Raw genomic sequence first — 11,778 nt, 5'->3', positions numbered from 1 at the left:
TGTAATTGGCTCCTGCTATGGTATATATAATAAATTTGAGCCGCGTCACGAAAAAACCAACATAGTGCTTTTGCGACCAGCATGGGTCCAGACCAGCCGCGCAATCTGATTAGGATCCATGCTGTTCGCTTTCCAACTCTATTACAAGTAGAGAAACTGATGGCGAAAAATATGGATCCTGATCAGACTGCGCGGATGCGCAAGCTGGTCTGGATCCATGCTGGTTGCAAACCCCATTATGTTGGTTTTGTCATGACGCGGCTCATTTATGTAGCTGTATATGTTTTATGACGATGAACCCAAGTGTTAAAGTCAATTTGGTTCCATAAACTTCGGTTCTGTTCTTTATAAATAAATAATAAAGTGTACAATACTTTTACCATATGAAAAAAGATTCAAATTTTTAAAATGTTTAGAAAACCGGAATTACAGAATAAAGCCATGATAAGTATGAGTTTGTGAGTGCGTGCGCGTTTGTGTGAATCGAATATTTTGAAGTAATGATTTTCACGATTTTCGAACACTCTCTCCAAGTCTCTACTGTGCACACTGTAACGATGGTCTTACTGTAATATGTGAAAGTAAATTTGTTGATGAAAATGTGTTTAGTTTTGATACCTATGTGTTTTATGCATCGTTATTCATAGAAAGCCACGAAAATGTTACACATGTTAAAATAAAAAAATACAAATGTTGATGTAACTAAATCCCTAATAAATGTTGTAGTCTTCTTAATTCGAACATTCCTCCAGTCCGTACATGTACACACCGTAACGATGGTCTTACTGTAATATGTGAAAGTAAATTTGTTGATAAACATGTGTTTAGTTCTGTTACCTAGGTGCTTTATGTGTTTCATGGAGAGCCAGGAAAATGTCACATGCGTTGTAATAAAAAATACAAAGGTGGATGTTACTAAATCACTTTCATACATAAATGTTGTAGATAATACTTTTCTTGCATCTCAGACAGGATTATCTACCGTTTACACCGGTGCTAGAAAACTCTGTCTTACACCCCCCATGTAAGACAAGTCGCGTGCTTTGAATGACGTCATTGACGCGAGCCTTTTATGAATGAATCGCGTTCTAAGGATGACGTCATTTTTCCGTTATGAATGAAGTTGTAAGTTCATACGCTACTATAAGAAAAGAGTGCGTAATGAGTGTATCAGTTTTCATAATTTCTTTTCCGAAAATAATTGACATGTTATATGCAACAAAAAGAATCAAACACCGGCATTTGGTACAGACCGGAATATCTAGCTCTCGGGTAACTGTTAAGCGGAAACTCGGCAGAGCCTCGTTACCGCCGTAAACAGTTGGCTGTGACTAAAAAAAAAAAGATTGGAGCACCACACTAAATACCGTATTCCGGTATATACCGGACAATGCGCTTGAATGATAAAATGCTAAAATCTTGTCTTTTTACCCAACGGAATGAACTTTAACAGGTCTAATTCATCTTTTCACACCGAATCAAATACGAAAATCAACGAAAAATGTAAAATTCGGCGAAAAAACGTTATTTGTCTATTTTGTGATCATGATTTCTGCAAGCGTCTAGAGGTACTGCTCCAATCCCGTATTGAGCTAAATCCTAAACAGTTACCCTCGAGCTAGATATTCCGGTCTGTACCGGCAGCCGATGTAAGATTCTTATATATTTGCATATCAGACAGGATTATCTACCGTTTACACCGGTGCTAGAAAAATCTGTCTTACACCCCCAATGTAAGACAAGTCGCGTGCTTTAAATGACGTAATTTACGCGCGCCTTTTATGAATGAATCGCGTTCTTAAGATGACATCATTTTTCCGTTATGAATGAAATTGTTTGTTCATTCGCTACTATAAGAAAGAAGTGCGAAAGAGAATATCAGTTTTCATAATTTCTGTTCCGAAAATAATTGACATGTAATATGCAAGAAAAAGAATCAAAAACCAGCTGTCGGTACAACAATGCACTCGCCGTTCTTATTATCTCACTGTGTATTTTCACATTGAGGGCGCCATTTTGTTTGAAAAATCTTATAAATAAAAACAATTTTTTGTTGAATTTTGTTGTGAAAACTATCTAGAATGAAAGAAAATGGTCTAACTAAGAAAATGAATCCGAACACCAATATCTTTAATTCAGTCGTTAACGCTGTACAGACGTTTAAAGTGTTGTTTACGTGACGTCAAAATGTAGCGCCAAACTGCACGTGCAAAACAATCAAATCAATTACGCTATTTTAATGTCGCAAACGAGTTAAGTTTTACATTTTTTTTTTCACTTTTCATAATTTGTATTTCGCTTGAAAAATTATAGAGTGAAATAAAATAATGAAACAAAGTTGTACCAACGTTTTCAAAATTCGTTATTCTCAAAATGTTTCTACACACGGTAGATTTAACGACAGATTTTTCAACCCACTGGAACAGCCTTTAAAGAACGTTTCTATTGGGAACCCCTAGGCGAAAACAAATCTAACCACCAAACATAAAGTACACCTTAAAAATAATAATTATATTTATTCTTGACGTGTTAGAATGGAAATAGATATTAATTCTTCGTGCATTATTGTATAATAATGCACGTTTTTCGTTCAAATGCGTAGTAATATAATCACGAAGGCCGATAGGCCTGAGTGATTAATTACAAAGCATTTGAACGAAAAACGTGCATTATTATACAACAATGCACTCAGAATTGATATCTATTTCCTAAAAAAAATAAGTATTACTAAATGGTAGTTATTTTTGTCTTTATTAATATAAAGTTTTTTCACCCATCACCAAGAAGTAATTTCATGACAACGCCCGAATTCATCCTGGAAGATAAAAAAAAGGCATTCATAAGGGAGTCTCAATTCTTTAATCGAAAGAATTGCAGGACGTCTCTAGATCAAGTTAATCAATTTCATTTACATATTCTCTGATTGCATTCGAGAAAATAATACACGAAAAATACATTACTTACAATTAGATACATATATAGTATAGGGCAATACAAAGATACAACTTATATTTCCAGCACAAATTGATTACAACAACAATTTAAATATATTCATCTGATTATCGTATACACATTGTAATTCAATTTGACAATAACCTAAAAGTTACTTATTTTCTTATTTTCTTTTGTCCGCAGTGATGTTGTGATAAATAGATTACAGACTATTGTGTTCAGATTTCCTTTTGTTGAAAGATGGGCATATGTCTGCTTTCATTATCAGAATCATTAGAATTATCATTATCATCATCAATATCATCACCAACAAATATTATCTTTACAGTCGGGACACAAATGTTGTGTTAGTTGGGCTGCAAGGACAGACGGACAGTGCAATTCGTGGGCATAAAGCGTGGGCCTATGTTTGCATTCACCATCATCATCATCATCATCATCATTAATATTATCACTCAAAAATGTCTTCGTCATAATTATCATAGTTATTATTATTAACATTCTTCTTCACGTTATGGTCACTTATCTTATCTATTTCTTATATTGTTAAAAGGAGTACGAGTGCACTTACAAATATATGTAAAATATTTACACATAAATGTATAACGAAATAACATACCAACAATTATGACGTCAGTGCCATTTTGTGACGTCTTTGAGCAATCGGTATTGCAAAGATCGGCGTCGCAACAGGTTTTACATACGGGCGTTGATCGTGATTCTCGTGCAGATGTGACGTCAGTTTGTCTCTTGTGCGAAATACACTAAAATGGGAAAATGTTACACTTTATAAAAACCTGTGTCCGTATCGTTTTTTTTAAATTAAGCACTTATATAATAATAGGTACATGAGGTTTTCTTTATATCTTTAGCCTCAGGAAAATCATATGGTCTTACATATATATATATCAAGTACATAAAAGATTCAAGCCCTTCATCATGAGTGAGTGTTACAGACTGAATTTGGTGGTACCCATAACTTAGATTTTAATGGAACTGGCCAAATAAAAACTTATTTTTTATCTAATTACCTATATCTAATAGTAAGTTCAAGTAAGCCAAATATTCTTAAGATGGCATTTCATCCAAAACGTAGAAGAAATAATCTCTTTGCCTACTCTGGTTTATATATTTGTTCAATCATTAAGAAAATGACTTTCTGGTGTAAAGGCTTGTATTCTTAACTAACAACATTTGTCAAAAGTTATTTTGTTAGAGAAAATGATGACTTTTTAATATAAAATCAGATCTTCATAGCAATGATTTTAAATTTTGAAGACCACGAGATCAATGAAAAGCAAAAGTAAATGAAAATCGCTGGATTCGTTAGTTCATTTAATGGAGTAAAAATTGTTTTACATGCCGAATGTCCACATCACCGTTAAATATATAGTTTTCTATTTTCATCACTAACAAAATCGGTACCAATGTTCCAGAAAGACCAGGCAATCATAAAAACGCTAAATTGTTGTATTTTATATCAATACCTGTTTGTTATGACATTTTGCTGTGTAATGGTCATATACCCCACCCCAGTCATACTTCTCTACGCTACAAACCTTGAAACAAAATAAAAGCACATGTTTTTAAGGATACTTTATGTCAAGTTTCTCACCACTCAACTGTCCGCTCATTTTAATGAGGAATTTACAAAATAGGTTTTTCTTAACTCATTTCGTAAAATTTCGTAAAGTTAAACCACGTTCATGATTTGTAACTTTGAAGCCGTTTTTGTAAAGCTTAAATTCTAATTAAAGAGCATATCAAAATATTCGCTCCTTTAGCTGATACGTGGACACACTACCGTTATTACACAAAGTGAACAGCATTGAAATTTTTGACTGATGCCAGGAGCCGAACCAAAGTGTAAAGAATAAAATGTTATTTTTATTGAATTAACAAGGGAAAAAAGAAAGCAACTCATCTACAATCATTTATGCTTTTTCTACAAATTTCTATAGTTATGCCAGGTTTAATACGGAGTGTGTAAAATGGCGTCTTACTTCGTCTTTGGAACACAGCCTTACTGTCTTACACTCATCCATGTTAGAAACATACGAGCAGTCGTAGCATAACGGTCCTCGTAGTTGAAAGGGAGGCAAACCTGAGAAACAATGATCGGCGTACTTTAATCATTAGACTATGAGGTCCTGCAAAACCATAGGACGCTTAAAACATGTTGGCATATTTTCAGCGTGAGACAAGATAGAATTCCGTTTTAAATTGTTGGCGGTTTTTTCTTTTTTGCCAGCGCTACGTGACAGTAGAACCAATCGGAAAACCTCGGGCTAATACATGAAGTCATCGGAGAAAGCTAAGTTGTTACGATTGCAGCAGAACAAAATATTTATACCGCACCATAAAAGACATTTAACAACGCACCATTTTATTTTCTAGTGATACCGTTTGAGTATTACGAAGGAAAATTTCTATCTGCAAGTAATTAAAAACGTCAAAAGTTGTTTTCTTTACCCTCAGCTCCACAGCCGTTCGAATTGCAAAGTGGTGAAGAGCAGCAGTGAACACATTTGGATTTACTCTGACTTGTTTGTCGTTTCTTACTAGAACATTGCTGTTAACACAAAATAAAGCACAACATATATTGAAAAAAATACTTTTTCTAATATTTCACATTTTGAATTTACTTTAAAATCACCAAAGGTTTCTTTTGAATGAATTCGCGAATGTTCAACTTGATCACCGTTAAATACAAGACATTTTGTTTACTTTATATCCCCTGCCGAATACGGGTTATCATTAATCACAACAAGTACAAAAAGGGTCATGGACGAGTTCATTCTTTATCATTTCACCATGTTGGCTTTCCTTTATTTTAGCATTATTTTGTCCAAGTACATTTATAGAAATAGTAATAAAATAACAAAGATACTGTCATACATGTAGTTTAGAAAAATCAATACAAGGTTATTTGATCTGGAAGGTCAAGGTCATTTAAAGGTCAAGGTCACGAATTAATAACTTATGTGTTGGCTCTCATAAAGTTCGGTTGAAATCCAGTTAGAAGTTACCGAGATGTATCGTGAAAAGAATATCACTCTGTATATGTACTTTTAAACTTCAGGGGCAATAAATCTATCTTGGATGTTTCGTTTGGAGCATGCAGATGATAATGCGCATCTCATTTTAGTATTGAATGTTCCCGGAAAGTTTTATTGAAATCAAACCATTAGTTTCTGAGAAATACCTCGGAAACGAAATTCGGACAGAGAGATAACGGTCTTCTTTAGGATATAGAGGTTGTTTTATTTATTTTTTGGTCTTTGTTAAAACCACAATCATTTTTATACCCCACAATGTGTTTAAACCAAAATTTGTTCGGAATGAACGGGGAAAAAACAGTTTCATCATGGCGTGTTCCTCTAAAGAAAAATTATTTTTAATGCAATTTTTTAAATAATCAATTACATTTTTCTATTAATATGTATTTTGGTTCAAACCCTTAACATTTCACAATGTGTGTGTATGTATGCATGCGTGCGTATAGTTGTGTGTGTCACTCTTTTGTGTGTTTGTTTGTTTACCTCTGAGGCTAAGCATCCACTGTTGTATTTCACCTGCCCACTGTTGGTTCTATAGGACTCCACATGGCATACCTTACAAAATACAAATCACAAACTATGTTAAAGAAAAATCGCCAATCATATGTCTGGTCTATGGTCTTCCGTTAGGACCAGCGCATTTTCTGTGTGAACGAACAGTTTAATGCACGAAAGTACGATGATGACTGTCCATCGTTCTGTGGTATTGTCACGACCATACTGTCGCGCTTGGTCATCATACTTACGAACTGTCACCATCGTACTGTCATGCTTCGGGCCCTAATGGAACACCGTACTGGTCAGACTGTATGACATAACAGTACGATGGTGACAATAAGACAATACGATGGACCATCACCATCGAACTACCACGCTTTGCCATCGTACTGTCGAACTTTCACCTCCGAACTGCAGCGCTTTGCCATTGTACTGTCGAACTGTCAGCATCGTAATGTCGTACTTTGCGCTTTTTGTTGTCAGACCTTCACGGAACACTGTACACATAACTCTTAATGTTACACCATAGAACATCTTTTTTGTTAATATGAACATGTAATTATACAGTTTCAATACTATTTTCATACAAAATTGCAATTGCAAGTTCGTGAATAAATTTTTTTCAACCTCTGCAGTACATTCTTATGTAGAGCAATAACCTCTTTGCAACAACAATAAACATGTATAGTGCAATCACTGTATAAAGCAAAACACATAGGGATACATAAGTTCTTTGACATGGAAGCTTGAAAGTCGTCGTTTGCTGTTTACAGTGTCTAACATAACTATAAGCCCGGCTTACACATGGTAATAAAATAAAATGTATACCTGGCCGCTCAAACATTTACTAACGGTGTCACAGAGGTACAAATGAGTCATATCATTACAGTCGAAACATTTAAGTTCGTCATTTCCCGTGCTTTCTAATAACAAAAAAATATGGAAAGAAACATAATTGAGTAATACTATGACAATGTTTAGAGAATAAGGTTTTTTATTAATTGTGCGAGTAGGTGCTTAATATATATTGTATTCCAAATCAATAATATAAATCAATAATCCGGGTTGTATATATTAAATGCTACCAGCAATTTTATTGTATGGCGGAGTGACTGATTATGGTCGTGAAAACACTTGACTCTTACCACTGTGGGTCTCGTGAGATATCAATTTTCCAACTTTGCGAGTAGCAAAATAAAAAAACTCAGAAAGTGACTACAACAAAATATTCAGTAAATATCAAATATTTTTTTTTTACAAATTTATATACGGCTGTGTTATTTCCATAAAATTATGGCAGACTCTCAAAAGAGTTATGATAAAGACTTTCTCTGTTGTTTAGCACACATGCATATTGCATATATTACTTATTACATTTAGAATAAAATTATCCTGAACAAAATATTATCCGATTGTGCTGCCATTTTCAATAGATTTTTATCATTAAGCAATGATTTCATGCATACGCATAAGCATATATCCAAACATATTTCTATCATTCTTATATTTTGAATGTATCATTTTTCAAACTTCAAGCAATATCATTTTAACTGAAGAAAGCGGACATATAGTTTTAACACTCGCAGGTGCTTTTAAAGTGTGATGTGGTCCCTTATCCATCGAAATGATGATTTTTTTTTTCTTGCAAAATCCGCAATTATTTGAAATAGTTAAGTTTTGCCTAACACAAAGCCGGAAATTCACACACCACCTTCCCAAATATCAAAACTTGGTTTATACAAATAAGTTCTTAACAATTTTTATTGCTTTTAAACTCACTGTATTAGAAATGTTTCGATATAATTTACTTGTAATTGATATTGTGTCAATTTAACTATATCAAAGAAAATAAAAGTACTAAGAAATAAATGATGTCAAACGAAATATTACTACCCCAGTTAAGAATAACATTAAACATTCAATCATGTATAATAAGAAAACAACACTTAGAAATTAGTACTTATCAGTCACAAGAGAACCAAGTTTTACCGATTATTAATTATAAATTTAATTTATTTTCTAAAACAATGTACTTGCATTTACCTGTGTAAACCTCCATCCCAAGCGGGTATCCGTAAGCATAATTTAAATAAAAGCCATATTGTATTGCTCCAAATGTTCTACCGGTCACGTGATACAGATGATATTCACCGGCTGTCAATTTGTATACGTTAACTGTAAACGTCTCATTGTTTGCGTGTGTCACATAGCTATAAAAGATATTTCCCATTTGGTTTCCATTGATTCTTAGTCCAGATAGATCCTCAGTTTTTGCAATGATTGTTAGATAATGAGTAAAAGGTTCATTGGTTGCAATTATGGAGAAATGATAGAAGTTTCTATATTGATTGATTGCCGGGACTATAGACATGAACACGTTGCCAATACCATTATCAAAATGACATGTACTGTACAACATCACCTGAACAGGTTTGGTTGCAAAAACGTACATTGCGTCTTTACTACTTACAATTTCATAGAATTCACCAACTTTCAAAAGAATTTGCCTATTTTGATTCGTTGTATTACGAAATGTTATAGATGTGTTTTGAGATGAACTATATATTCGCACTACATATTGTGATTTTGGCGGTACCGGCGGAACGATAATTTCTTGAGCAAAATGTTTGGTAGGCAAAAGTTGCTCTACAAAATATTCTCCCGAGCCAGCACAAGTTATTGGTGTCATCGTAGCTTCGTGTCCAGAGAAAACAGCGACAGATGTATTGCTGCTAACTCTTGCTCCACTTAAATCGTCATATCTTCGTACAAGATACGTCTCTAGTCTATTCAACTTGACTTTTACTACATTTTTATTGAGATATATATTAATAAAAGTGTCGTCATGTACAGCAACAACAAGAAAATCACTATACTGGCTGCTGGAATATGGCTCATACGACGATATTATGTATTCAGTAGACAACATGTCAGTCGGAAGTGCCAAAAAACCTTCCCATGTACCGCCTGGATATTTCATAACAGTAAGTGTCACGTCGACATCTGTTGTCACATGTATACCCTTGTGTTCCACTGTTGTATTTACCTTTGTTATGGTGTCACCCGTTACTTTGTATTCTAAACTTTGATTAAAACTACGTGTTGTGTTGATGCCTAAATGTGGTATGTAGATTATAGCCGTTCCTGTCATATTTGAGGTAATAAGAAGTGAAAACTTTCCGAAATTGTCGTTATATGTTTTAAGTATACCTATGTTAAAGTCTCGTCCAAAAGTACCTGGAAAAAGTAAAAGCGATAACTCAGAATCACTTAGGAACGCAAAAAAAAATGATGGCGTATAAAGCCCTTTAAAACATTCTAGTAAATTCTTAATAAAAGTTTCGTCTCAACATTATGCCTTTACGAAATTTGTGATTGAGTTTAAAGAAACTGGAGATATTCAGATGAGTACCATCGTCGGATACCCACGGCCGAACCATTATCATTCATCAGCATGTTATGTGACATGTTTATCAATCGTGGGTATCCGACGATGGATGAGTACTTGCGCCGTTATTATTTTATTAACCACACGTATCGATGTTGGTCGACTGTCGTTTTCACTCTTTTAAATAAATCAAATTGAATCCTTGTGCTATCATAAAACGGCTGACGAAATTACAGTTGCATAGAGAGGTTATAGGAATCTTTTATTTACTAGTGCCGCGCTATAGATATAGCGTGTGCACGCGATAGCTAATACGACCGGACGTGATAGCTAATAGAGCTTACGTGATAGTATGACGTGACTTCCAGTCGTCTATTACCTATGCACGTTAAAGTCATTATGTGACTATACGATGTGCATGTGCGCACGCGTACGTAATACCTATCCTGTGTTCACGTAAAATTAATTGTGTGTGTACGTAATATATATCGCGTTGCCACGTTATATACTAGTATATCGCGTGACCACGTACTAAATTTAACAACATGTCCCCTGTATGCCACCTTGCCACCATACAAAATTGTTGCATTGTTTTATATATCAATTCCAATTGTAAGATCTGACTGAATTAATTAGTTTATGCTACTCATTGACTGAATTCTTGTCTATAAATACTCAGGGTGAAAGGATACATGACTGTCATCTGACAAGAATCCTGATTATTTGCCTCTATTAACGAATGAGTGTCCTTATTCATTTTCTTGATAAATTGATACTTAGTCATTGAGCTAGGTAAGGCCTAAGTTTGAATATTTATAGCATCTTTTTCGCATTAACCGTATTTTTAACCGTGTTAACGTGGCGTCTATTTGAACAGTTTTAGCTAAGCCTTCATCAAACTTAATATTCGCATTTAGGTTCTTTCCGTCAAGCTTGTGATAAGGACCTCGGATACAATAGTAAGAATTACACTGAACGGATACGGACGTTCGGTCTATCCTACATGTCCTACACTTTCAAACTAAACATGTAAACAAAAATCAACTTAATGCTAAAGTTTATTCCAATATAACGAGGAAAAGTCCACCTAAATTAAGTAAATCTTTAGATATAAAAGTAAACAATTTATTATTCATATACAGGTACTTATTATTATATTTGTAGAAACAAAAAGTACACAAAAGTTTATCTGTAGACGATTTTGGTAATAATTGAACATTAGCGGGCATTTTTTAAATTGAATATGATTGTTAGATATGTTTTAAAATCAGGTAAGTTTTTCATGTAGGCTATATGTAATTTATGCATACAATGCTTACATGACTGACATTGGGATTTCTTATACATAGAACTTGCATTAAAAGAGGCATATAATTTTATCTTACCTGTGCACCGTGTTTGTCCAAACGTATGAACCAAAATGAATGCAAATATCAGAAAACGATTCTGAAATGTTATTGGAAATAATTTATGCAAATGTTATCTGAGCGTTCCCAAAATAAGATACGAATAATGAACAGCAAAGATAATTTTGTTTCTTGACACTTTATTCATGAGCTAGATAAATTATGAGAGCAAAATTCGACGCTTGTTTCTATAGTCAATAATAATTTTGATTTCAACAATGTTGAAAGCGATATCATTTGAGCGTCTTTTGCCACTTCGGATTTAAGAAACAAAAAACCTTGAATAAATGTGATATGCATTTTCACGGAGGAGGAACTGTTACACCAGGGATGGAATTCTTATGATAATTTGTCAGAGTTCTGTCATAGAGTTCGACGGAAAACTTTTGTTCATATTACAAAATCACTCGTCAGAAATTTTCTCAAATCTATCAGATTTTAAGCAAGAGGCGATGAAAAATGGCCTAAGAATTAA

The 11,778-nt window shown here is 33.9% G+C and overlaps 1 protein-coding gene across 1 annotated transcript; it reads right to left on the bottom strand.

The window, feature by feature from the left end:
• Positions 1-2,725: 2,725 nt before the first annotated feature.
• On the bottom strand, positions 2,726-9,660 carry LOC132738805 (uncharacterized). Its single transcript, XM_060726402.1, has 9 exons — positions 8,553-9,660; positions 7,338-7,432; positions 6,900-7,043; positions 6,495-6,566; positions 5,425-5,524; positions 4,956-5,056; positions 4,440-4,511; positions 3,572-3,716; positions 2,726-2,815 (listed from the first exon to the last, which is right to left on the bottom strand). The coding sequence occupies exons 1-9, from the start codon at positions 9,658-9,660 to the stop codon at positions 2,811-2,813; spliced, it is 1,842 nt and encodes a 613-aa protein (XP_060582385.1). The 3' UTR covers positions 2,726-2,810.
• Positions 9,661-11,778: the final 2,118 nt, after the last annotated feature.

Source organism: Ruditapes philippinarum, unplaced genomic scaffold (genome assembly GCF_026571515.1).
Source record: "Ruditapes philippinarum isolate M1 unplaced genomic scaffold, ASM2657151v2 ctg7698_1_1_1_1, whole genome shotgun sequence".
NCBI lineage: Eukaryota > Metazoa > Mollusca > Bivalvia > Venerida > Veneridae > Ruditapes > Ruditapes philippinarum.
This window is presented reverse-complemented; position numbering and strand designations above follow the sequence as displayed.